Here is a 25,761-nt window from a genome sequence, read left to right on the forward strand (position 1 = left end):
GAGCAGGTGCACAGAGGGGCGGAAGGTTACCGTCAAAAGCGTCGTTTCAGATGTTGGGAACACACGTGTGTCAGGATGGACTGATTGCTGCTGTGAACGAGGCAACAAGTTGTTGCTTGTGTTCGCTGCTTCTGACTTCACCAGGAGAGACGCCGTCGGGACCGCATTTCCCCGCGTGCACCTCAACCTGAATTAATCCTCGCGAAGCTCGGTGGATAACAAAGTCATCCGTGCGTCTTTCCTCCTCCTCCCCCCCGAGGAAACTGAAACGCGCGCGCACAGCGGATGCCGGGTGCGCACTGACGGTTTGCGGTGAGTTTCTCTGTCAGTGAGCCTGCGCGGCTCGATGAGTGACACCAGGAGGAGGAAGACAGACAGACAGTTATCGTGGCTCAAACTCGACCTGGATGGCACCCAGCTCCCGCTGAGCTCGAGCGGCAGAGCACCCAAGTGGCGAGTCGGGGGGTGGGTGGGGGGGCTGTACGTGAAGCTTAAAGAAGTCGGGATGGACGGCAAAGGCACCCTGAAGATGTTCAGGAAAAAACGGGAACTAATCAAGACACCGTCTATCTCGAAGAAGAGTCGAGCAGGAAGCCCTGGGCCACAGAGCAGCGCCCCGTCTGTGAGTAGCGCATCACTTCTGGTTTCTGATGTTTAACTGTGTGTGTGTCAGATGACCATCATCTGGAGTGGACAAGTTTCTGAGAGGGCTCATTACCAGGGGTGCTTTTGTTTGTGTGTGTGTGTGTGTTTGTGTGAGGCTCTGTAAGTTTTTAGTCTTTTTTTGGGGGGGAATCTTTTCTGCTGCTGTAGCTGGTGCGATCAGGGGTGTGAAAACTGTCCTCTAGCTGAAACCAGTCATTATAATGCAGTGTCACAGTGCTGAGTGCTGTGATGGGTACCTGACTGTAAGCTGACTCATATCTGGTTATGTGGCGCATAGGAAGTATGTCTCCTGTGGGGTTTTTGCGTGTGTGAGTGAGCAAGTGAGTGAATGCGTTTTGAGAATTTGTGATTAGAATGAGGACAAAAGTCTAGAGGGCAAGGAGCATGCTGAAACGTGGTGGCAAAAATAGTTACAACCCTTATTCTACAAGTCAGAGAGTTAAAAAAGCCGAGTCGAAAGGCAAGGACAGACTGGACATACTGCCCAACAAGCACAACGTATGGCTGAAACAGGTACGTTTGTCGTGTACACACAAGTCTCTGAACAGAAAATATGCACTGATGCTTTTTTTTTGGTTTCCTGTAAAGTATTTAAAATTTTCAGGCTGCTTTTGCTTGGTTGAGATGCACTTGTCGAGCCCTAAATCTACAGGCCGCTGACTTTAGTTGAAGTTTTCTGTTGAGTACCAACAGGCCAAAAAAAAAAAGAAACTTCTCCGTGAGTTGTGTGTTTTTGTTTATTTTATTTTTTTGTAGGTGATGTATAAAGTTATTCGACTTTCTGCTGAGTTTGCCACACCCGTTAACAGCTTGGAGTCAGGAAGTATTGCACAACGCAGCACAGGATCTTGTGAAAGTCTGCATATGATTGTTTACTAATAACAACAGTGCTGCTGGCCCCAGAGGCAAAGAAAAGTCACCTTGTTAGCCGTAATGCTGAAAGGGACGAGCTACATTGCAGTCTTGACCTTCTCTGTCTTCCTGTCAGCTCTCCATTCTCCAGGAGCAGCCTCGCAGAGATGCAGTCGACATCACACTCTTTTGTTCCCCCTCATCTTCCTCCTCCTCGTCTTCAACACTTACCCCAACTTCCGCCGGGCTCCAGGATCCCTCCGCGTCCTGCCCAGGCACCCCGAGCACTCAGCACAATAAATTGGGAATGATGCAGGGGGTGGGCTGCCCGTCTCCTGTGGCCACTCTCAAGAGACCGACCGCACTGAGCCGACACGCCAGCGCTGCAGGTCTGCTCCATCACTTAATTATAGTCTTGCTCCTGCTTGCTGAGCGTGGCCCATCACAAACAGAATCTGGTCAAAACACCATTTATGATCTGTAACTGAAGCATTTATGTGGCGTTATCACCTTTTAAACATTTAATATGAGTGAAGCTGAAAGGTTTGAGATTATCGACTTGGATTTCAAAGCCTAGAAACTGTGAAACTGAGGAGTTCTTTAACTAATGATTGCTCTTTAAATAGATTTCTTACACTGTTAAATGTAAGAAGGAAAATCATGACCAGAAATTGCCATTCTACAACTTCTGACCAAGAACAAGCCAAAAAAAATGCTCTAATGGAAAGGAATAGTCAAATGTTTTGGGTAGATGCGAAGGGCCCCTCTAATGTCACACTAGTGAGCATATAAGCTTGAAACTGTTGCACATTTGCAGAAAACCAAATGATACAGATCCCCACGTTTTGTTTTTTGTTTTTATTTCATTACAGTTTGATTGTATTCTCTAAAATCTTGAATCATTCTATTATTATTTTTATTATTTTTATTTTTATTTTTTATTTTTATTTTTTTGTGATAATTCATGAAGATTATTCAGTAAAAATTGAAAGTCTCACATGAAGACTAAATGCGTGTTTGTTGAGTGATATTTCTGTGTCTCCTCAGGGTTCCCGCTCCAGTCGTGGGTTTTCACTAGAGGTCAGGGAAAAGGGGCTATAACCCCGACGACTCCATCTGACAGTCCAGAGAGCGCAGCCATCGAGGTGGAGGACATCCCAGCCCTGCTGAGGGATGTCGCACGCTTTGCAGAGGCTGTGGAGAAGCTGAAGGATGTTGTTCTGGCTGAGGGTGAGAGCCGTGACAGGTTTAAGCTTTGTCTTGTACATCTCCAACACAAACCTGCGTGAGAAGCCCCCAAATACATCCTGTCAGACAGGCTTTTGTTTGGTCTTGTTAGCAGCTGCAGTCTTCCCTGCCAAACTCTGACTTACAGAAACGTGCTGTGTCTAGATTTGTTTTGAACAAAGCGCTCTGGGAGTCCCTCAAAGCTGAGCACATTAAAAATATCACTTGTTTTCCCCACTGTTGGGGCAACACACACTTTCCTGCTGACACGAAGCCATGTAAGGTTTTGAATAGTCGCCCTCCATTCAGTAGCTTTGGAGAAACAACAATAGTGTTTGCACTCTCTCTTCCCTTTTGTGTCACTCCATTTTGACAAGAGCTTACACAGAGAGGACATGAGGGATCCAATCTTACATCCGCCGTGTTCAGCGACACATGTGCGCGGTGTGCAAGGGGGGAGGAGGAGGAGTATGTTATGGGCGGAGCATCTCTGCACAAGCAAGCTTTACAAGAGGCTCTGAGCTTCCTCTCTCCAAATGGAGGCAGCGCGCTCACAAAGACAACCGCACGCTTGTCTCCAGCAGGAAACCAGTTTTTTGTTTACTGCAGACATGTTCTTGTGCTCCACGTGCACGATGCAGTGAAGCTTTAAAAAAAAGGGGCCATATCACAGGGGTTTGAAAAAGAACAAAGAAAGTCCACCTGCTGAATGCTCAAACTGTGTTGTCTTCTCTAGTTTCTGTCGTGTTTTGGCTAGTTTAGCTCACTTGTCTGTTATCTGGCTCTGTTCTGTCATGTTCTCCACCCACAGAGAGCTTTCTAAACAGGAAGCCATGATGGATTGTCTCTGACAGAAAGGCCTCGTCCGCACTTCCTCGTCTGATAGTCTGGCTGCGTTGCAGTGATGCGACACTGATCACTTTCAGAATCAAAAATACAATTGCGGCGTTGAGGTGCTCTTAATCTAAAGCAAAACCTCTTTTGACATTAAAAACTGTTCTCAGAAACTTCAAAAAGAACATTTGAGCCACAGGGAAAAAAAATGTTGCAGAACACCACAGTTGGTTTGTAGTGTTGCAAAACAATAGAAGGGACCACATCCTCTCCGGCACTGTGTTTAGGTCACTCTGTTCTTGTAGTGTGCTGCTGCTAATCTGATACTCTGACACACATTTCGAGACAAGGGTGATGGACCAGCTGCCCTCTGCTCTCCTCCACCAGCGAGCCAGTGTGATTAGATGACTCGATGGAAGAATGCGAGGTTGCAACATTAAAGGGTTGACAAAACCGGTGTCTGGAGGAAAGGAGGCTAGAAATGTGTCACCAGTGACATTAAAGCTGACAATGTTTATCTGGAGCTGACCTGTCTGACACTTGGCCTATTATCAGTGTCCTTATGGTTGGTGTTTCAACTGTCAGTCTCCATCTGCTGTTCCCCTGGGAAGAAAGACTTGGAGACTTTCAGCAATGTTATTTCAGGGAAGAGCTAATGTATCGATAGCACTCGTTTTCTTGCTAGCCTTGCTCCATCCAAACATTTTTAAAAATTCCACCTGTAAGCACCTACATTTCTTTAATGAACACGGACTTGGCTATGTGAGGATTAAAATCAGCAAGTTCTTAGTGTTTCTTGCGGAAAGGAAGCAGAGATTCTGTTTAAACTGTATCTCAGGTGGTGCCACAAACCAGCAATTTCACAATGATTGCAACTGCGTTTGGCAGAATGCATCGCCCAAAATAAAGTCAGCAAAATGTTCACGTACATATTGTATCGAGAACGAGACAAGTTGCTACGCGCTGGCAGCGATTTTAGTAGATGGCTTATTGTTGGCAAGTCAACACATCCTAAACCTCAAGCGTGATCTTTTTTTGAAGCTTGTTCCGCTGTTTTTCCTCTTGGTTCTTGTTTCACCTACCACGACTCTATCTCACCCAGGTAAGGAGAGTCAGCGGCCCGTGGCCCACGAGTGTTTAGGGGAGGTGCTTCGGATTTTGCGCCAGGTCATCAACACTTATCCTCTGCTCAACACCGTCGAGATCCTCACTGCTGCCGGCAAACTCATATCCAAGGTCAAAGGTAGACAGACTCTTCTGTTTTTTTTAGATGCATGTCTTTGAAAATCTCGATGTAAATCTGAGTTGTACAATGACGGTAAAACCCAACATCACTCTGTAACTACTCTTGACCACGACTGAAACCTGAACACATGTACGATTTTCCAGGTTTCCACTATGAGTCCTCTAACGAGGCTGATAAAAAGGACTTTGAGAAGGCAATTGAAACCATTGCTGTCGCTTTTAGTAGCAAGTAAGTATCTAAATCAGCTTTTTATTCATATATAAAAGTAAAACGCTGTCAAAAGCTGCTTCTGTTTCTTATCAGTAGCTTCTAAGAATGTATTTCAGTGGCAGTGAAGCCTTAGTGGTGTCCAGTAGGCTATTGTTCACACACAGGCAGTTCAGGTGGTGTGTAATTGTAGATATTAATACGAACAAAGTAGTCTGCTGTTGGGAATGAGAGAGAGAAGTGCAGTGATGGTGACACATTTGCATGAGACAAAGCTGAAAACAGGAAGTGGGTTTTCTTCTACCGTATGACACAAAACCAAAAGTAGAAAATGCTGTTGACTACCTGCCTGCTAAATGAACAGATTGCAGACCAAAGAGAAAATACATCGTGGGAACACTCGGTTGATTTGAGCTACCTGAGAATAGTTGAGATCAAAAGAACTGGCCTTTAAATTTGCTTTTGTTTTCCTGTAACTTTTTGTATTTTTTTTCTAATAGTAATGTAAAATGAATATATATATTTTTTTTAATGGCAAAGGAAAAATACTAAAAGCTGAAGTATAATTGTGGCGTATCGTACCAGGATTTTATCGCATGCCTGTCTGTGCCATTTCAGGGTTTACACAACTGTCACACAGCTTCAGGAGGAAGTGAGCTGGCAGAGACAGTTGAAATCTGCCATATGAGTCTGTTTCCTCATTCTCTTCTCTAGCCTTCCTCTGTATGACTCGATTTTGACATGAATGCAAAGACGGAAAAATCTAGTGTTGTTGTTTGGCCTGCATTTCAGCACATAGGATGGTTGCAAGAAAATAAAAATGACTGCTACCAAATTACATGATTTTGGGGGGCGGCGAAGGAAAGCTGGTAGACTAACAAAAACTGTCACGAAACTTGCTTATCACCTTCAATCTGCAGTGTACCTGTGGAGGTTTCGTAGAAGGCCTGGCCCTCTTCCTCTCTACTGCTTTCTCTTTTGAAATCCATCTTACGCTTTTTCTCTCTCTGCAATTCAACAAAGATTTTACGTTTGTGTGAAGGAGTCTGTGTTTCTCTTTAGTGTGTCTGAACTGCTGATGGGAGAGGTGGACAGCAGCACGTTGCTCTCCTTGCTGCCTACAGAGAAGAGCAGAGTGAGTTTGTCACCTATATTTCACACGTGCCAACCAAAAAGAAAAGTTACTTAATGTGGTGGTTATGCAAAAAGCTCCTTGATTAAATTAAACGTCACTGCCCGCAAAATGACACCTACACCTAAATTTCTGCTGAGTGTAAGGGGGGGGGGGGAAGAAAAATATCCTCTAATTCTAGCGAGTAAAGGTTCGTGTTTATGCCGTTTTAGTCCATGGAGAACTTGTACACTGGTTCTGGCCATGGAGGAGATGGTGGACATTACAGGAGCGACCTGCAGGACATGGGTAAGCATAAAGGTGCCGTACAGCTTTTGCTTTCAGTTAATCACAGGTGCTGCTTTGCATAACAGTGTAACCTCCTCCTTTCCATTCATCTCATTTGACTCCATATGTAAACGTTATAGTGGATATTTTCCTATTTTCTGTATTTTGATGTGACGGTGCATACTTTCAAACCGCCAACGTCACTGTAGTAATCTTAATGTTATCCCTGTGTTCATGTGAGAGATTTCATGTGTAGTAGGTCTCCCCCTGCTGATGAATATCCTGCAGTGCTCGGATGTTGTCGCAGTTAGTTTGTTGGAAAGTCACAGTCACAGGGGAAGTTTTTAGCAGAGAGAAATTACAGATTTAAGTACTGACCACAGCAGAAGACACTAAAAATAAGCTTCCAAATCAAATCCACTCGCATACCCGATGCAAACAATCGTCCTGTTTTCTGTCGTATCGACAAAGCGTTTCCTGCACAGTGACCTGTGTTGGTGTGTTGATGTGTAGGTAGAGCTGAGGAAGTGGATGTCATCCTACAGCACAGCGAGGGAGGGGTGGACTCTGCTCTGCTCTACGCCAAAACCATTTCCAAGTACATGAAGGACCTGATGTGCTACGTGGAAAAGAGAACTTCACTTGGTTAGTGGGAGTGACGAAACTATGTGAGAGTGATTGTACAAAGTCAGACCAACTATCAACTATGATTTCAGACACTAAACTAGACTTGAGCTTCTTATCACTGACATGTTTTGGGGTTGTTGTTTTTTTTGTTTGTTTGTTTGTTTTTTGAGTCAGAAGTGACCATTTTTAGATGAGAGTACAACGTAGCAAGTTATCAGTGAACTGATGAGCTTACTAAAACTTGTATGGGAAAATCCACCCATTTAGCTGTCACATGGGAGGAAATTGGTTTTAAAAAACCACTACAGGCTGGAGACATTGTTATTTCTTATGTACATTTGGGGGGTTTTAACCCGGGAGTCCATGAGGATTGAGGCATCTTTGAAGACGGCTTTAAGTGGCCATTCAAGTTTATTCCATCTTATTAAAAAAATAGTGAATTTTTTGGGGTGATTACATTTTTATAGTGCACGTTGTCCTAGAAGTTGTGCTTTTGACCATAATTTTAATAGTCTGTTTTTGTTTTGTCTTCCCCAGAGACCGAGTTCTCCAAAGGCCTCCAGAGATTATACCAGTCTTCCAAACACAGTATTACACATGTAAGCTCCATTCACTTTCACCTCTAAAGAGCTGTAATTTCTTTATAGTTCACGATCGTCATCTTATTGCTTGCTCTCTTCCTCTAGCCCCACATGCCTCTTTTCTCCATCTACTCTCTGGCTCTGGAGCAGGACCAGGAGCAGAGTGTGGGCCTGCAGCAGGCCAACAACACCCTGCACAACCAAACCTTCATTCAGGTACATTTCTGAGTTATTGGTTACTATTCTAGTAAATGAAGCACAAACCACATTTTTGGTTAGTCACTTGCAATTTCTCACCTCTCATATTTAATGTGTATCCTGCAGCCTCTGATGCAGCGTAAACAGGAGCATGAAAAGAGACGTAAGGAGATCAAGGAACACTGGATTCGAGCTAAAAGAAAATTGGTATGGCCTTATCATCTTTTATTAATCAACAGCCCTGTTTTATCCTTTTACTGTGACAAGAAAATCAGGCAATAACTGAAAATACCACAAACCTATTTATTTATTTATTTATTTCTTTTTTGTTTCGTTCCTCCTCGTTTAGATGGAATGTGAGGCAAACCTGCGGAAGGCCAAGCAAGCCTACATAGCACGCTGCGAGGAGTACGACAAGGCTAAAACGGCAGCCTGCCGAGCTGAAGAGGAGGGAGGGGGATCCACAGCGAAGTCTGTGGAGAAGAAGAAACGAGTGGAAGAAGAGGCTCGCAACAAGGTTCTTCTCAATAACTTTGTTTTGCTGATGTTGTTTTGTCTCTGCAGGAAGAAAGACGATTAAATTTTTTTTGCATATGACCTATATCAGCTGAAAATCTTTGGTCACAACTCCGTCACATGAGCCAAAGATGTTGTGTGAGGACACAAAGAAGGAAATAGTTTATCTGATACTTGCTAGTTTAGGCTGAGTGAACAGTTCAGCTTTACATAGGGCTCGTGAAAACCACTGCTGGACTTTCAGATCTTTCCCACTACTGGATGAATTCATGATTTTAAAAAATAGGTTAGAAAATGAAGAATTATGTACCTTCATTGCCCACCAGGGGGCCGCACCCTGCACTTCAAGAATAACTAAGCTTACCCTTTCTGATTTTTGCCACTGTGTGAAATGTTTCATCAACACTTTTCTGTCTGATAAATGATCTGACAGATATAAACAGCAAAGAAAAAGCAGAAGTAAACTCTGTGTGTGTGTGTGTGTGTGTGTGTGTGTGTGTGTGTGCGCGCGCAGGCAGATGAGGCGGAGGCCACCTACAAGACTTGTATAGCAGACGCCGCCACTCAGCAGCAGGAGCTTGAGCACACAAAGGTCACAGTGCTGAGGCAGCTGCAGGACATCATCAAACAGAGTGATCAGACCATTCGCTCGGTGAGAACAAAGGCCACACAAGCCATCGCGTCTCGCCAAGAAGAAAAGCTACAAATGCTCACCATCTAATCTTTTCACTTCCAGGCGACCATCTCCTACTACCAGCTCATGCACATGCAGACAGTAGCCCTGCCTGTGCACTACCAGACTCTGTGCGAGAGCAGCAAGCTGTACGACCCCGGCCAGCAGTACGCCGCTCACGTGCGAGACCTGCAGCTGCCAGAGCAGCCGACCATCCAGTACGCGTTTGAGTCCTACTCTCCCTCCAACTCATCATCGCAGTAAGAACTTCAAGCGCATCCTCAATTAGTTTCTCAATGAAACCGTTCCTATGCAGCTCAGGATGGGGGTTGTTACAGTTTGGGGGCCACATATGCCTACAGCAGAGAGAATTTAGCAAGGATCCACTCATATCTGATTACTCGTTCCTAAATGTATTCTCTCTTTAACCAAACATTTTCACAGACATGACACAATGTATCAAAACCACGTTGTTTCTGTTTCCCAAATATAACCTGGGTTAGACTATTTTAGGAGTTGATTGACTACATACAACAATAGAATACTCTATATACAGTGTTATACCACTGATGCTGTAATTTGTACTAAAATGCCATATCACACCTGCTACACACAACCCTGTACCCAGGCGTAGGACTAGACTCTCGAAATATGAATAAAAGAAACCCACTTTTAATGCATTTGCAATCTGAAAATCCCAAATTGTTGCAGCCATGGTCACAGACCGAGGAATGACAGCTTCAACACAGACATGCAAACGAGTCAAACAGACAGTCCTGCCGTCAGTGTGGAGACGACAGCTGGAGACAGCCGAGAGTCAGAAGTCCAGCGCAAGAGTAAGTGCATCCGATGTCTGCCGCTGCTAAAGATTTTACACAAATCTTAACAATTCCTCGCAATTACTTGTGACCTGTTACTATCCTGATGTCTGTAGTTAACAGAATTGGCAATGTAAAATGTGACTAGCTCATGTTATTGTCCCTTTTGTTATCACAGGACAGGGGCATAAGTCATGGGGCTCAACAGTGAGCGATGACAGCGTTGTTGGAGATGGAGGCCTGGATTCTCCAACTGCCAGCACAAGTAAGTGTAGACACGTCTTCTGTTAGTTTCACGCTAATCCGTACCAAAACCCTGCTCCAGAGATGGCAGTATGCATTATAAACGCTCTCAAACTCACTTATTTTAGGTGACATCGCTAAGATTGTTCGGACTTCATCGACTGGAACGATGTCGTCCAATGAGGATGCAGATGAAAAAGATGGAAATGTGTCCTCATTTGAAACTCAAAGTAAGATTTCCAGATTGTACATGTTAAACCTGGCTATCGGTTGAGTTTGGATTTTGCGGAGTGTGTGATGGGGGTTATTCTGTGCAGATATTAACGGCATGGATCCAGACGTGGTGGTGTCCACCGGACCTTTCCGTAATATCGGCCTGTCCAAAGCAGCCTTGACCCACCGACTGAGGAAGCTTCGGACTCCTTCCAAGTGCCGCGAATGTGACAGCTACGTTTATTTCCAGGGAGCTGAATGCGAGGAAGTGAGTTCTTCATCACTTCACCAGGCTAACATGTTTTGAGGCTCACGCTCTGAGTTGCACACTGAAACACTGAAAGCCTTCCAGCTGTGGTTAGATCGGCTCAGTGTGTTGCTGATGCATGCTACATTTTAATGATAGTAGTCAGCGTGTTCAGTGAGCATATGCAAATGTCAAAGTAAGATATTTTGTATTCTTAAAATTAACTTTTTATGTTGAACCCCACAAAATAGCAAATGGTCTGAGAAAAATGCATAAGTGGTTAGATAAATATGTTCAGTGTGGATACATGTAAATTACAGTATGTAATGATCAACACTAAAAATGAACATCTCAGACTTTCTGTAAAGGATGGACTTCCCTGAGAAGTAAAGCCAATGTGGAAATTGCATTGTTTCTAATGGTTGGAGGGGGAAGTGTAAAAAACTGTGCGTAAAATGGCCCTCAGCTGTCAGTCCACACCTTGCTCGTCCCTTCTGGTTGGAAAATTTAGCAAAGTTCAAAATGCCCATCACAAGACTTTATTAACAAGAAGGTGATGTCACTGTAACTGTTACAATCTTGTATATTTATAGCAATAATAAGGAACTACGTAGCATAAAGTGTAAAGCATGACTCAAAGCAAACGAGGGGAGAAAAAATAATTTCCGAAGAAAGACTTTAAAAAGTGTGTGTGTGTGTGTGTGTGTGTGTGTGTGTGTGTATATATAGTTAGTTGAAAGAAGCTACACGTCACTCTGAAACTGGAATTTCCAGTGTTCCAAGAAAATATCAAGAACTGCAAACAAAGAGACAATAAAACCACAACAAACAACTGTAACAGGAATATGTAATGACAGACAAATTTCATATCTTTATACCATTTTTTTTTTTTTTTTTTTTTTCCCCCACCATCTTTTCTATTGAATCGGGGGTTTTCCTTCCAATGGGCATAATAAATACAGTGGAAATGTAGTAAGGCAATTGTGATGCCACTGTGTCACCCCCTTATTAATGCCCGTGTTATCTAATTTTATTCCATCAGGTGATTTTTTTTTTTTTTTTTTTTTTTTTTTTTTAAATTTTATTTATTTGTACACACACGTTTATTAACCAAGCATGTGTACACATACAAGAAATTTGACTCTGGTTGTTTCTTTGTTCTAAGTGTATATAACAGAGTAGACAACAGTCATTACTGACAACAACAGTGCACATAGCATATTTATGGTGCAGATGTTGGAATAATTAAGGGATGGAGTGTGTGTGTGTGTGTGTGTGTGTGTGTGTGTGTGTGTGTGTGTGTGTGTGTGTGTGTGTGTGTGGATTGACTATAAACACATATAGACATGTACAACATTCAGCTGGCTGTCATGTGGCTGTCACTTGCTGATAATTGAGATTCACAGCAAGATTAACCATACTCATTTGAATACTGTTGATTGCAACAAGCAGCCTTACTTTGCATTGCAAATGTGAAACACCTGTAGTTAAAGTTTTTTTTTATCAGTGAAATTGAACATAGGTTCCCAAAAAGTTGATTCTGTTCATCTAGACGTAGAGTTTTCAGTGGGAGAAACTTTTTGTATGTGTAAAACTATGTATTATGCATAGTTTATTTATGTTACCTACACTATTGAAATTGCACATTACACCTTTGTAATCATTTTTGGGGGTTTTTAACGTTCTTCCTAATTAGATGTCACAAGTTTTTCTACCTAGTCACAAGTTACAGCTGTTCCCAGGCTACGATGGTTAAGATGATAATCATTATATTAACTGTTTTCTCAGTGTTTCCTGGCGTGCCACAAGCGCTGTCTGGAAACTCTGGCGATCCAGTGTGGTCATAAGAAGCTGCAGGGCCGTCTGCAGCTGTTTGGCAGAGATTTCACTCAGGTAGCCAGCTGTGCCAGTGACGGTATTCCCTTCATCATCACCAAGTGCATCTCTGAGATCGAGAGACGGGCACTGAAGATGAAGGTGAGAAAAAGCACGTATGCTGTGTTTTGAAGGGGTGGTCGATTTCTGATTGTTTGCCTTTGAACCGTTGGGTTTAAATCTCCTTTCTCCTCTTTTCAGGGCATCTACAGGGTGAATGGAGTGAAGACCCGTGTGGAGAAACTGTGTCAGGCCTTTGAGAATGGAAAAGAGCTGGTCGAGTTGTCTCAGTGTTCACCACATGACATAAGCAACGTGCTCAAGCTTTACCTCAGACAGGTAACTGAGGTTACACTGATGTGTAGCAGCTAGTAAAGACTGAACCTGAAGCTCAAGTCAATCATCATATGTTTGGTGTTTTTCCTTTACCCCCAGCTGCCTGAGCCCATCATGCCTTTCCATCTGTACAACAAGCTGATGGGTTTGGCAAAGGAGAGTCTGCATAATGAAGGAGACACACCGGAGGGGGAGGACTCAGAGTCGAGCAGCACTCACCCGGCAGTGAGCAGGGGGCCAGAGCTGGTGGATCTGGGCCCAGACACGGACCCAGAGGTCCTGGTCCTGGTGGACAGTCTGAGGGAACTTTTAAAGGAGCTGCCCAAACCCAACATCGCCACACTGCGCTACATCGTTCGTCACCTTCGAAGGTGAGTTAGTCATACAAGTCATATTAATTTTTTATTAAAAAGCAAAGATTCTGTTAACCTCACCATCCTTTCTTGCTCCATCTTTCTCATTCCAGGATCGCAGAGCTGGAACAGGATAACAAGATGAGCCCCAGCAACCTTGGCATTGTGTTTGGGCCCTCTCTGATGCGGCCCCGTCCAACGGGGGCTACGATATCCCTGTCCTCTTTGGTTGATTATCCCCATCAGGCTCGCATCGTGGAGGCCTTCATAGTCTTCTACTCTTCCATCTTCCAATCCAAAACTTCTCAGACCCACAAAACCTCCCGTGCTGCCTCCACGCAGCAGGTAGGAATCCAGCACACGGTGCACATTAGTATTTACTTACTGCTGAGCCTTTTTGTGAGACATTTTTAGGAATTAAATACTACTGCACAAAATATTTGCTCTGTTTTTACACATACTCTAAAGCATTGGAACAGAAAACCTGCTTTAACAAAGTCTAAAGAGTTAAAGGTTGCAAACAGCCCGGTATTAACGAGCAATACCAAAACTGGTCATAATCAGTCTGGCTAATAGAGACACCAGATTTGCATTTTTCTGTTGACTGAAAACAAATTCATGTTGTGAAGCTTTCACACTTTCCCTCCTGGTTTCAGGAAAATGTTACACAAGACAAAATGGTGAGCCCTGTTGACGCAGAAGAGGATGCGAGCAGAGAGGAGAAGACTAAACCTGAGGTTGACAAGACAGAGGAGGGATGTGGTGAGTTTTAAAGGCCAAGTTGTGTAATTTTATAGTAAATGATTTGCTCTTGAAAATGTTATATACATTTATCACTTATTTATCTGCATTCAGGAAGCTCTTTGGGGTCATTGGGCTCCAGTGAGCAGCTCCCAGACTCTGACTCTGAGCTGGACGAGAGGCACTCCCACAGCCTTACGAAGCAGGAGAGCGTGAGCATAGACGATGACCAGCTGAGCTACAGGGACAGTTTGGACCTGTCCAGTCAGTCTGCAATCCACATCGAGCCTGAACAAGATCTGGATCAGGATCAGGAAAACCCAGAGGGAGAAGAACCCCCCGCTCTGCCAGACAGCGGGCCCCCAGAAGAAGGTGCTGGAGAAGAGCAGGATCTGAGCGCTTCTCTGGCAGAGCTCAACGTGAATCAGTCCAACAATAACAACAACTACCACCTGTGCTCTCCCACACTGAGCCTGTCGGGCCTTCCACTGGCACGTCTCTGTGGAAAGAAATTACCACTGACGAGAAATCGAGACAGCGAGCCAGAGTTTGTCTGATATTGTCAATCGTGTCTGTTCGTCTTTAAATTTGAAGTTAATGAAAGCCTAACGGTCTGCCGTGTAAATAGGTCAAATTAAATTTTAAACTGTAGATGTATGTTACTGTACTAATCTTTGCTGCCAGTGAACCCTCTCTGCACGCTTGCTGCTCTTGGGATTACTGGCGTTTCAAGATATTTGATTTGTTTGTATTTTAAAGCGTTCGTTTTTTGGGGGAAGGGAACGCTGCATCAGAATGTGTGACACGTGCAAGCAGATTCCACTGCTGGTTATTTCAGCTCTAAAATTGAAATGCATGTAAACATTCTTATAAATGTTGCCTTTTGTCTTATGTCAGTTTTAATAAAGGTTCTTGTTTTAAATTTGTAGTTTTTGATTTTTGGCATTTTGTGCAAATTACCAAGACGGAGAAATTAAACCAAATGAGCACAGTTGCAACCAATTTCATAGAATGGGGAACGTGGTGAGGAATATGTCGTCTTTAATGTATTCATTTTGTCACTCCTGGCACTCAATGGGGCGAGGGAACTGCAGGAAGTGTTGAATACAGTAGGCGGTAACCTCTGAGGCTCAGTTAGCAGAGACTGGTATCAAAAGTAGGTCTACGATAGCAGCAGCAGCAGCAGCAGCAACAAGAGTAACATGGCATTCAAGAGGAAAAAAAAAGGTAAGAGTCTTAATCGTTGCTTAGTGTAAAACGGCACATTTCAATTTTGAATCATTTATTTTACAAAATCAGTAATTCAGGTCAAAGATACAAGCAGGGTGATAATTGAACAATGAATAACCAAAGCTGTCGTGCTGAGATTCCTTCACTGGTCCTTAAACGTTGATCAGGGAGAATAACTAGAAAACAGAACAAAGAAAATTTACAGCATCATTCAAGTTTGTTTTGAATGTTTAGACCGGAGATGCACTGAAAGCATTTTAAATTGTGTTTGTATGTTGTGGTTTAATACTTCCTTATTCTCAGGAAACACACAAAACCCAAGAACATTAAAACTTGAGGAGCTGCTACGCACTTTTTATCGCTTAGTTTCTTTTTCAGCTGTTATGTAAAAAGAAGCACATACCTGTCATTGGACCAGTCTGTATGTGATGTACCGCCCAGCTGTTTCACTGGGTCTGATGATCTTCACTACCTGGAACAGCAGATACAAAATGGCAGCTTTTTTTTTTTTTATATATTGCCACAGCGCTGTCTATCAGTGCGATGGAAAAAAAAAAAAAAAAAGTGATAAAAATAGTGCTGTCTCATCCTTAATGAATGAATGAATCCCTCTCATGTTTTTAAAAGAAGACACATTGTTTTTGTGTTTGCATAAAGGGACCATTCAAATAATTTAAATACCCCCAAATGTCAAACCGGTTTCAGGTTGATCACGAGTCTCACAGGTTTCAGAACAAACCCCGCACATAGTTTCAAAACATTTCTTGCAAAAAGTTAAACCTCTTTAGTCACATTTTCTTGAATTCTGTCAGTTATGATAGTTTCTAAGATTTCTTACCTGTCCTCTTTTTAAGCCAAAGTAACGAGCCACAGGGTCCCCGGCCTGGATCCTTGGCAGCTGGCTTTCTTTTAATTTACTGAGGTAATATTGTTAAGGGCAACGAGTGTACAAACCTCAACGCTTCTAAACTAATTTACTGTCATGCAGCGCAAAGTGCAAGGATACTATCTTGCCAGAAGTTCAGTCACTTCCTCTTTTGTCATGACGATGTGCTCTGGTACAAGCTGAAAGACAGGCGAGAAATGCAAATACAGAAATGTACAACACGCTGCAGGCTTACTTGAAAATAAAGATTTTAATATAGAGGACAGTATGATGCTTACCTCGTGCTCTGTGATGTTAATCAGCAGCTCCTGCTGTAGAAACTGCTCCAGTATATATTTGGGTGCCATGTCGACTAGAGACTGTGAGGGATTTGTATATTTACAATCACTGCCGCATCCATTTCGAGAGAAAAACCTTTCCCTTTTTACCACGTTTGCTTTAAACTGATGTTTACCTGTTTTGCTGAGGGTGTCATGCCCATCTGAACAACAATGATTGCCCGTGTGATGTTCTCCTCCTGCATCCTCTGACAGTACATCTTAATTGTCTTGATACCAACTTTGGGCTCCTCTGAAAAGAAATTGAAAAAAAAAAAGGGTGAGATTTTATGAAATTATATACCTACAAGTAACATACAAAGATAAACAAACATGCTCATAAACACACGTTTTTACAAATGTAAATTAGTGCAGGTGTCATTAAACAGCTTTACTGCTAATCCCTTCAAAGTCTTCTCCTTATGAAGCGCTGCACGATTCCCAGCACTCCTGTTATTTCCACCTTGAAGACTTGGTCTGATCAGTTGTTGGAGTGTGTTACAATTTCACCATTAGGTGAGGAATAAATGTGTCAAACTGACTCAAATGTCATGTGGAGAGTCATTCCTAAATTTGGTTTAGAAATTAGAGACTATGATAGAACCTGCACAGAGCACAATCATTGCTCCTCACCTGACTTACTTCTCAGATTTGGCTCTCTGTGACTTTGGTCTCTTCCCCAAGTGAAAAATTCAGGTGAGGCATTGATGCTTTTGAGGAGGAGCTCTCCAAGACTTTAAATCACTTGGAGTTCTTTTAAAGTGCTGAACTTGTGCTGAAGTACTCACTGGAACTCTTAATATATTCAGTGCAAGTGAAGAAAGTAAACTAAATACATATATATGTATATATATATATACATATATACACACATACATATATACATACGTATGATTAAATAAATAAAACCATTGGAGCAACAATAAAAACTTCACGACTGGCTAAATGGACAATCTGGTGCATTCTTAAAGTAAGGAATAAACTGGCCAACTCAGCAACGCCTTAGAGAATAAAAGCGACAATTAAAGTGATATGACTTCACACTAATTTCCATGGAAACGAGTGAATGTAAATAGAGAGAATTTACAACAATCTGTAAACCACTGGTTACACTTAACAGAAGGCTATAATTCCTAAACACAGGTGAGAAATACTTTTGTAAAACCTTGAATTAAATCTGAAATTCTGCACTTCGATCACACCCTGAGTGACTTTTGAAACCATCAAAGTGTTGTAGAGAAGCAAAACTACAAAAACTATATTATTCTCCAAGTACACATGGCCCTAATTGTTAGTCTGGCAAACAAAACAAAATAAATAAAGCCCCCACCCCCCCCAAAAATGATCAAAAAATATCTTTATTGCAGTGGTGGGCTATTGGTAGTTGCTTGTTATTGGTGGGTTTCTTTTGTGGGAATGAGGAAAACCTCTTTAGGCAGCACAGATTTTACAGTTTTCAAGGACAAAAAAACAAACAAGGTGTGGTTTTGGCTTTTTTAAGGACTGGACTCATTACAAACTATAATATTAGGAATACGCCTACCAGGAAAGAAAACGAACATCTGGTCTGTGGGATCATCATTGTGTGCCACCAGGACGGTGAGATCTGTACGTCGGGGACGCCCCTCACTGGGCTTGTCTCCAAACTGACTCTTGAACTCTTCCAGTGTCTGGTCCAACTCATCCTGTGTCACCAGATATCCTCTATCATGGCAGAGCTGTGAGTGTAAAGGAAAATATTAAAAAGGCAAATTAAAAACAAACAAACAAAAAATCTAAACTAGTTTTGAGCAGACTGTGGGTTTTTCTCATGACATGAAGTGAAGCAGGCCCTCAGGGCAGCCAATGCTAGGAAAGCTGCTGGCCCGGATGAGATCCCAGTGAGGATATACCACCATCAAAACCAGCCTGAAGACCACCGCCTTCGACCCAGATCAGTATGCATACAGAGACAACAGATCTAGGGAAGATGCCAGATCTTCATGATCATAAAATCTGCTGACGACACAACTGTTTTAGGACTCATCTCAAATGGGAACGGGGTTGTCTATAGAGATGAAGTGCAGAGCCTCTCCACGAACATTAAAAAAACAAAAACAAAGGAAATCATCACTGGTTTCAGGCAACAGAGAAGGGCGCTCAGACCACTGGAACTAGGGGGTGAGGAGGTAAAGAGAGTGTCTTGCTTTAAACTTCTGGGAATACCATCAATGAGGACTCTGAATGGACAACAAACTGCTGCTATTATAAAAAATAGGCACAACAGAGACTATTTCCTCAGAATAAGGCCCACCTGTCTGTAAATCCGTTAGTCTTTCTACCGCTGCAGCATTTTAGATCAAGTGGATGCTTTTCAGGGAGTTTATAGGACATCCTGACAACGAATAGCAATAGGCCAGCATTAACTAGTTTTTCAGCATCACTGTGAGACAGGATGTTTCTGATTTTAGCGATATTGCACACATGGACGAAAGCAGTCCTTTGTGTTTGTTTAATATACACATTTAAGGACATATTCTGGACCAAAAAAGACTAAGATTCCTCACAGTGTCACTGGAGGCCAAGGCAATGCCATCCAGAGTAAGAATCTGATTAGATACTGCATTTCTGAGACTTTTAGGGCAGAGTACAGTAACCTCACTTTTATCTGAATTTAGAAGCAAAAAATTAGAGATCATCCAGGATCAAATCCTGCAGTTTAATTCATTTGTGTGTGTTATCTGGCTTCATAGTTGGGTGTCATCTGCACAGCGGTAAAAATGTATGCTATGACAATCAGGGATACAGTGGGCTTTATCGAGCATATAGCACAATAAAAAACAAATTGCCAAATAATGCAAATCATGCCAAGAAGGCAAATATGTGTTCCTTTTTTAACTCATAAAGAAATAAATTAAAGATTACGAACTGTGTGATGAAACTATCACAACCCACGCCCACAATGTTCTCCTCATATGATAGATGAGGAGAACAGGCTTCCAAAAACAACGCTATGATGATGTAGTTCAGAAACCCATCATGTTGCACTGAGACTGCTTTAAAATGACGGCTAACGTATGAGGAACAGATCCGCTTAGTATCTCAGGTGGGAGGGAATGAAATACAAAGAGAGGATGTACAAACTGAACTCGGAAAAGGGTTTATAATCCAAACCTCGATCTTTTCCAAATCGTTTCCAAAATTACATAAACTGTGACTGAAAACTGAAAATACAAAGGGGAAAATACTAAATACGCCTCTGACGCTCATTAGTACTGTCATTAAACTGTAATAATACCAGAACCGCGAATTATGAGCTCCACAGCAGCATCATTTTACTGTGCTTGGTCGGAATCGATGATGCTCTGCTCTCCTTAGCTATTCTAATGTGTTAAGTAAATCAGTAAACAAGGCTACTTTCCTGAAGTGAGCCGCTGATTTCGACTCTTAAGTTAAAGAAAGCTAAATGCTAAGCTAATAACAAACAAACACACAAATGTAACCTACCTGCATGATTGTTTTGCGGATTTTCCAAAGCCTGTATGTTTCCTCCTCGTCATCCATCTCGTCTCAAACCGTGTGTATACTCTAGATTTAATTTAAATTTATTATTTTTCAATGAATGTCCCACTCTTAGGCACAGACATACACGACGCACGCTTTCGTCTTCCGATACAGGCTAGTGACGTAGGCTGGGCGCCTTGGGATGACGCACAGCAATCGAGGGTTTGTTTGTTTTGGGGTTGTTTTTTTTTTGTTTGTTTGTTTTTTGTTACAAAACTTTTACACATAACTCTTCTCCCACAGTTTGCCGAAAGGAAGGTCTTTCACGTAGAAAAGGGATTTATACTTTTTGAACTTGAAGCCTTTGATAATAGACGATAACGGAACACACGGACTTTTGATGAAAAACAGAAACAACCTCCTCAGTTAATAATAATAATAATAATAATAATAATAATAATAATAATAATAATAATAATAATAATAAAAGTAGTGTCCCTTCTCCCTCCTCTGGTCTCTGAGGCCACCGCCCTCCGCTGGTTCACAACACGCCGCAGGGCGGAGTCTGCAGCTGAGGTTCACGGTGGTAAATTTGTCCTCTTTTTAAAACAAAATGAGGCCATTTTATGTTATTTTAGCAACTGGGGCTGTAGCGAGCTCTGTGGCACTACTGGCGACGGTGTTGTACTTTGTATTAACCACAACGGTAACGTAAACCTCAACCATTTAATCTGCATGCTTTTGAGTGACGTCTGTGATTTCCACTGTGTGTAACACAATTTCATGTAACACGCTTTTTTTTTTTTACTGCTGTAATAATATCGTTAATCCATTTTTCACGTAAACAACGATGGCTGTTACCCAAGATGCTCTGCGTGTTTGTGGTGGGCTTTGATTAACACACGTGACACGGACGGACGCCCACAAAGTTCGCAAATCCTTCCCTCCCTCTGCTTTTCCCCGCACAGTTAAAGACATACCTTTCCACTGAATTTAGAGGGTGGAAAAAAAATACATTATAAGTGCTGTTTTTGACACCGGATGTTTGTGCTCCCACTCTGGCTGCTGGTGTCAGCTGATAGGCTTATCATCAGGACAGACAGAGAGGCACTTCTGTATCGACACAACACCCGGCCATGTTTTTTATTGTAGCTGATGTTTTATGATTAAAGAATAAAAGTTTGCTTTCAGCATCAGTTTATATTAGTGGTGGAGAAAAAGTGGAGAAAGAACAGAGTTCATTTTCTTTTTATTATTATTATTACATTTTATTTGACTGCTATTATTTTCAGTGTAATTATGAGTTAGCTTCCACATTGGATTTGCTACTTTCAATTTAGTTTTCAAGAGTTTTGGTGTTTTACTCTTTATCAGGGCAACATTTAGAAAAGCTAAAAGAGGAATTACAATTCAAGGCTCAACACTTAATGAAACTTGTTTACTGAGGTCATGCAGACCTCCTGAGTTGTAATAAAGAAATATGCACCCAAGCCTCATCAGTCCAAACTGACAAAACTAAAACTTTATGACTACACACTATTTCTTAAATGAAACACTGTAGTTTAAATTTGATCAAGATCTGAATTTCCTGCACACTTGCCTGGACAAAATAATATTTACTACTGAAAATCACAGCAAAATGTTGCCTCATCTCTTATTTTGTGGCGCAATGTTCTGCTTAGCTCTTCCACTCCAGCTCTCAAAACATAATCACCAGTTTTGTAACAATTCTGCTCTTGTTGTCTGAGATTATGATTATTTGGTAGAATGTTTTTTTCCCAGCATAAAGTTTCAAGTTTGCTTATAAACTTTGTGGTGGGAAAAAGCAGGCTCTCATGTAATGACATAGTTAGCATTGTTGAATGGGTGCATTTAAACCATAATCTTGTCTGAGCCTAATGCAAATGTGAAAATATCAGAACAAAGAAAAGAAGTTTTTTTGCCAAACTCATTTCTTTTGAATGTTTTTGTCAAAGGTTTCTATGCTTAGCTCGCGTAGCCGTTTTGTAATGGCTCATGGACCATTGGACCCTTACAAAACAGGCAAGATAACTGTTTTCAACCCTTTTATTTCAAAATAGACACATTAGTTCTTTAATTGCTTTGGATTAACAGCACTGGCAATTATATTAAAAAAATATTGAGAGATTATTGATGCACAAAATAATTCTCCATAAAACTTGGTTTCTAATTTCACACTAGAATATAAAGAGATTGTGTAACAGTGACTCAAAGCAACCTGTGCTACACACGTAAACAGGCAAAACTCAGCAACTGTTATTCAATCGGGATAATCACTGTTACTGTTATTTTTTTTGTTGTAAAATGTATATTTTTGGTACTCTTTGCATACTGAGATAAAAAGCAGCAGTGATTGAAGCAGCTGGCTCTGATTCGTCTTCACATCTTCCATTCAAAATGTGAAAAAATGTAATAATCTTAAAGCTGATTGATGTGAATTCAAAATTTTAAAAAGTGTTTTTTCTCACTACAATAGAAAGAGAGAAATCCAGCCTTTTTAGGGTAATGTAGAAGTTTATATCTGCTGCAAATCACCAGTTTTTCACTCGGATACTAAACACAATGCATAATGAGCTTTGGTTTTTCTTCTGACCGTTGCTCTTTGCTCTACACGGACTAAGTTGTGAACTGTGGACTGCAGCACACATGCTTTTGTGATCAGGCTTTACTGAATCAGCAGCACAGAGGGAGGTACTGGACAATCACAGCCTATCAGTTTAGTTAATGATCACCTGGTTTTGCTTTACAAAAGCACTGTAGAACGTGAGTTTTCTCAGTACAGAGACAGAAGTTCAGCGGTGATACTTTTAGAGACCGAGGAGCTAAGTAGGGCAGCCATGCGCCTGATAGGGTGCACAGTCCTCCTCTCTGTCCTGCAGTCGGCTATGGTAAGAAACAACGGGATTAGGACTGAAACATTACTTTTGCGTTTGAGGGCTAACCTTTGCTTTTGCTCTCCTTAGATTTATGTTTATTTTCATTACATTTTCTTTTTAAAATTAATTCTTCGCATCTGATAGGCTGTGGAGTTTTGGAAATAACACGGTGTTCTAACTACTTATTGTTTTTTTCCCCAGTCTACCCCATTAGAGGAATGGCAGAGGGCAACATCCATTTATAACTTTTCAGCAACGGATATTGATGGCAACGTGGTTTCCCTTGAAAAATACAGGTAAATTTCTCTGTCATTTTGTTAAAACCTCCTATTACAATTATAAACCTCTTATCACTAAACAAATGTGTGTGCACGTGTGTGTGTGTGTGTATTCAGGGGGAATGTTGTCATCATCACCAACGTAGCCTCTAAATGAGGTAAAACCCCAGTAAACTACTCTCAGTTTACTCAGTTGCACGCCAAGTACGCTGAGAGAGGTTTAAGCATCCTTGCCTTCCCTTCCAACCAGTTTGGGAACCAGGTATGTAAAACATTAGTTGTTTTTTTTATTGCAACATTTAATGAGATTTGTTTGTGTAAGTTATCAGTTATCCAGGTCATGGATAACTGGAGATCTGTAAAGACGTTTCACCTCTCACCCAAGAGGTTACTTCAGGTCTAAAAACAAATGGTGGAAAGTCTTGTTGTATTGTTAACAGATAGACAATAACTTTTTAAATGTTTTACAGAAAAAAACTGTATAAGTGAAATTTTAGCCAGTGTGAAACCTTTATAATTTTTGCATAAGATCTCCTGAAATGTTTTTTTAATATCTAAAACATTCATAATTTCATTAAGTGTGTAATCATGTGCATAAATTGTAGTTGCATAAACACCACAATGGATAATTTGGCATTTTTCTCACTACTAGCCCGAAAGATGGCTTGTTTTTGAAAGAAACTAGGCCACGTTTTAAGATTATGTCAAATTCAAGAAGCTGCTGTTTTAAGTCGACTATTTTGTTGCCATTATATATAATTTGTCATATGCAGGCCACTGAGAGCAGTTAGAGACTTTAATACTTTTAATACTATTTACTTTTAGGAGCCGGGCAATGAAACTCAAATCAGGCAGTTTGCAGACACGTTCCAGGCTCGGTTTGATATGTTCAGCAAGATCGAGGTGAATGGGCAAAACGCTCATCCTCTGTGGAAGTGGCTGAAGGAGCAGCCTAACGGGAAGGGCTTGTTTGGAAAGTAAGTTGTGAATGAATGAATCTGGGTCACAGTTATATGCTCAAAAAGTATCTTAAAAGCTTGTTTGGATCAGACATAATGCGTACAGTCATCTGTTTAAAATGTGTACAACTGAATTTGAACAATAATCAGTCATATCATTTAAATTACCGGTAGTTATTGATTAACAGCATTTTTTATTCCAATGCTGACTGAATGAGAGTGATTAGTGGTTTTCTAACACATTTTAATGTTTATTTCTGCAGTAGCATCAAGTGGAATTTCACTAAGGTACGTTTTATTACGGTTTATTTTTAAAACATTTTTATGTCAACAGGGCTAAAATATTATAAAATATAAAATACTGAATATTTGAAAAACAGTATAAAGTATAAAGGATAATTTTAGAGAGTATGGAACAATTAATGGAACAAGCTTTTATATGCAAAAAAATGTGTTATAATTATTCATTTATTTTCTTTTGTGTTTAGTTTTTGATCAATAGAGAGGGTCAGGTGGTGAAGAGATATGGACCCTTGGATGATCCAAGTGTACGTACAAAATCTTTGGTTATTCTGTCAGATGTTCATTGCTCATGTGTCTGTGTGATTACTGCTCACCCCGTGATGAGCTCTGCTGTGCTTTCAGTAACAACAAGAGATGTTTGTAGTACGTGTAACTTTATCACCCCTGTGTATAGACATGCAACTGAAGTCCATGCAACTCTCGCTTTCCTTCCAGGTGGTGGAAAAGGATCTTCCCAAATACCTTTAAACCTCTAAGAGATGCCTGAAACCGTGCTTACTTACATCCACTTGATTTTGTGTTTCCAGTAGTCTTTTTTTCTCACATTTCTCTGCCTCTCCAAGCACCGGTGGATATAGTTTCAGTCCATCCCAGACCAGTGACGGTCTGTTCATCAACCTGCATCGCAGGCAGGGCAGACCTGATGTCAATGGCGTGCAAACCTGCTGGGAAGCCGACCGAGCTTATAGTCATAGAGTTCTATGGAGAGAACGACGGGGAACCCATTAATAGAGCATCATTCAGCACCTTAATGTTGGGCATTGTTTTCATCATAAAATATACTAAGATTTGTTCCTGTTATATTTTTGTGTGTAACTTTTATTGTCTGTGATTAAAACAAAAGTGTTGGGGTTTTTATGGGGTTTTGAGGTTTTGGTACTGAGGAACAGATACATCTTGATCATTCATGTGCACAAGGATCTTTTCTTTTGTGTAACAGGAGCAATTAAAAAGGATTTCAGCTGAAAATGTATTCATTTCTGAGTCAGAAAGTCTTTAAGAAGTGAGCACTAGAGCTTGAAATTGTTCAACACAGTATTGTTCAGAAAGTGTGGACAGAGCAGTTTACCCTATAGGCTGTCCTAAAAATAACAATGATGACATATAGAACAAATAAAGAACTCGGAAAAAATTGAATCTTGGAAGTAGCCTGGATCATTAATTCCTTATATCGATGTTGGCGCTATTTGTAGGGGAGCAGGGGAAACAGGAACATTATTACACCACACAAAAAATATTACTATTTTTCTTTCTCTGTGTTTTTCTGATATTTTTAAAAATTATTTCTATATAACCTGATAATATCATTGTGATCTAATTCTGTGTAATAATAAGTGAAAATCTTACATCTTGACACAGTAAGTTCATCCTTGCAAAAACCTAAAAAATGTCACCCAGATTATATTTAAAAGACTGTTAACTTATTTATTTCTAAGCTTCTCTGAGACTCTTTATTATTAAGTATCGTCTTCTACTCACTGCAGCAGATAATCTGCTTCTCACCCTATTCCTAGCACCTTCCTCCTTCACTTCATCCAATGATTTTTTTCTGTGGT

The 25,761-nt window shown here is 41.2% G+C and overlaps 3 protein-coding genes across 7 annotated transcripts; 2 read left to right on the forward strand and 1 right to left on the reverse strand.

Annotated features, from left to right (window-relative positions):
• The first annotated feature begins 54 nt into the window (after positions 1-54).
• Positions 55-14,774, forward strand: arhgap45b (Rho GTPase activating protein 45b). 4 transcript variants are annotated; one of them, XM_076880430.1, is made up of 24 exons: positions 55-622; positions 1,655-1,907; positions 2,566-2,748; positions 4,682-4,822; positions 4,969-5,053; positions 6,095-6,167; positions 6,377-6,464; positions 6,945-7,076; positions 7,596-7,657; positions 7,745-7,855; positions 7,964-8,044; positions 8,187-8,354; positions 8,868-9,005; positions 9,090-9,286; positions 9,738-9,862; positions 10,023-10,109; positions 10,216-10,317; positions 10,405-10,568; positions 12,336-12,524; positions 12,624-12,761; positions 12,858-13,129; positions 13,225-13,456; positions 13,768-13,873; positions 13,967-14,774. In XM_076880430.1, the coding sequence occupies exons 1-24, from the start codon at positions 347-349 to the stop codon at positions 14,407-14,409; spliced, it is 3,846 nt and encodes a 1,281-aa protein (XP_076736545.1). In that variant the 5' UTR covers positions 55-346; the 3' UTR covers positions 14,410-14,774. The 4 variants fall into 4 exon arrangements, with proteins under 4 accessions (XP_076736545.1, XP_076736546.1, XP_014268499.3 ...); XM_076880431.1 differs by having other exon boundaries at positions 9,090-9,244; XM_014413013.3 differs by having other exon boundaries at positions 6,377-6,452.
• A 343-nt stretch (positions 14,775-15,117) lies between these two features.
• Positions 15,118-19,961, reverse strand: polr2eb (RNA polymerase II, I and III subunit E, b). The gene is made up of 8 exons (XM_004554875.2): positions 19,772-19,961; positions 17,829-18,003; positions 16,423-16,538; positions 16,247-16,327; positions 16,089-16,147; positions 15,921-15,999; positions 15,486-15,554; positions 15,118-15,258 (listed from the first exon to the last, which is right to left on the reverse strand). Exons 1-7 carry the CDS (start codon positions 19,826-19,828, stop codon positions 15,489-15,491), a joined length of 633 nt encoding a protein of 210 aa, XP_004554932.1. The 5' UTR covers positions 19,829-19,961; the 3' UTR covers positions 15,118-15,258; positions 15,486-15,488.
• A 351-nt stretch (positions 19,962-20,312) lies between these two features.
• Positions 20,313-25,342, forward strand: gpx4a (glutathione peroxidase 4a). 2 transcript variants are annotated; one of them, XM_012920106.4, is made up of 7 exons: positions 20,313-20,474; positions 22,867-22,961; positions 23,061-23,205; positions 23,769-23,920; positions 24,166-24,190; positions 24,391-24,450; positions 24,641-25,342. In XM_012920106.4, the coding sequence occupies exons 1-7, from the start codon at positions 20,382-20,384 to the stop codon at positions 24,671-24,673; spliced, it is 603 nt and encodes a 200-aa protein (XP_012775560.1). In that variant the 5' UTR covers positions 20,313-20,381; the 3' UTR covers positions 24,674-25,342. The 2 variants fall into 2 exon arrangements, with proteins under 2 accessions (XP_012775560.1, XP_012775561.2); XM_012920107.5 differs by lacking the exon at positions 20,313-20,474 and adding an exon at positions 22,520-22,677.
• The last annotated feature ends 419 nt before the right edge of the window (positions 25,343-25,761 follow it).

This window comes from Maylandia zebra, linkage group LG23, assembly GCF_041146795.1.
Source record: "Maylandia zebra isolate NMK-2024a linkage group LG23, Mzebra_GT3a, whole genome shotgun sequence".
Taxonomy (NCBI): Eukaryota; Metazoa; Chordata; class Actinopteri; order Cichliformes; family Cichlidae; genus Maylandia; species Maylandia zebra.

Coding starts and splice junctions, on each gene's coding strand:
- polr2eb (XM_004554875.2), bottom strand. CDS start 19,828: ATGGATGACGAGGAGGAAACATACAGGCTTTGGAAAATCCGCAAAACA. Junction 16,328..16,422: donor TGACACCCTCAGCAAAACAG/GTAAACATCAGT, acceptor AATCCCTCACAG/TCTCTAGTCGACATGGCACC. Junction 15,555..15,920: donor TTGGCTTAAAAAGAGGACAG/GTAAGAAATCTT, acceptor CTGCTGTTCCAG/GTAGTGAAGATCATCAGACC.
- arhgap45b (XM_076880430.1), top strand. CDS start 347: ATGAGTGACACCAGGAGGAGGAAGACAGACAGACAGTTATCGTGGCTC. Junction 5,054..6,094: donor GCTGTCGCTTTTAGTAGCAA/GTAAGTATCTAA, acceptor GTTTCTCTTTAG/TGTGTCTGAACTGCTGATGG. Junction 13,130..13,224: donor ATCGTTCGTCACCTTCGAAG/GTGAGTTAGTCA, acceptor TTCTCATTCCAG/GATCGCAGAGCTGGAACAGG.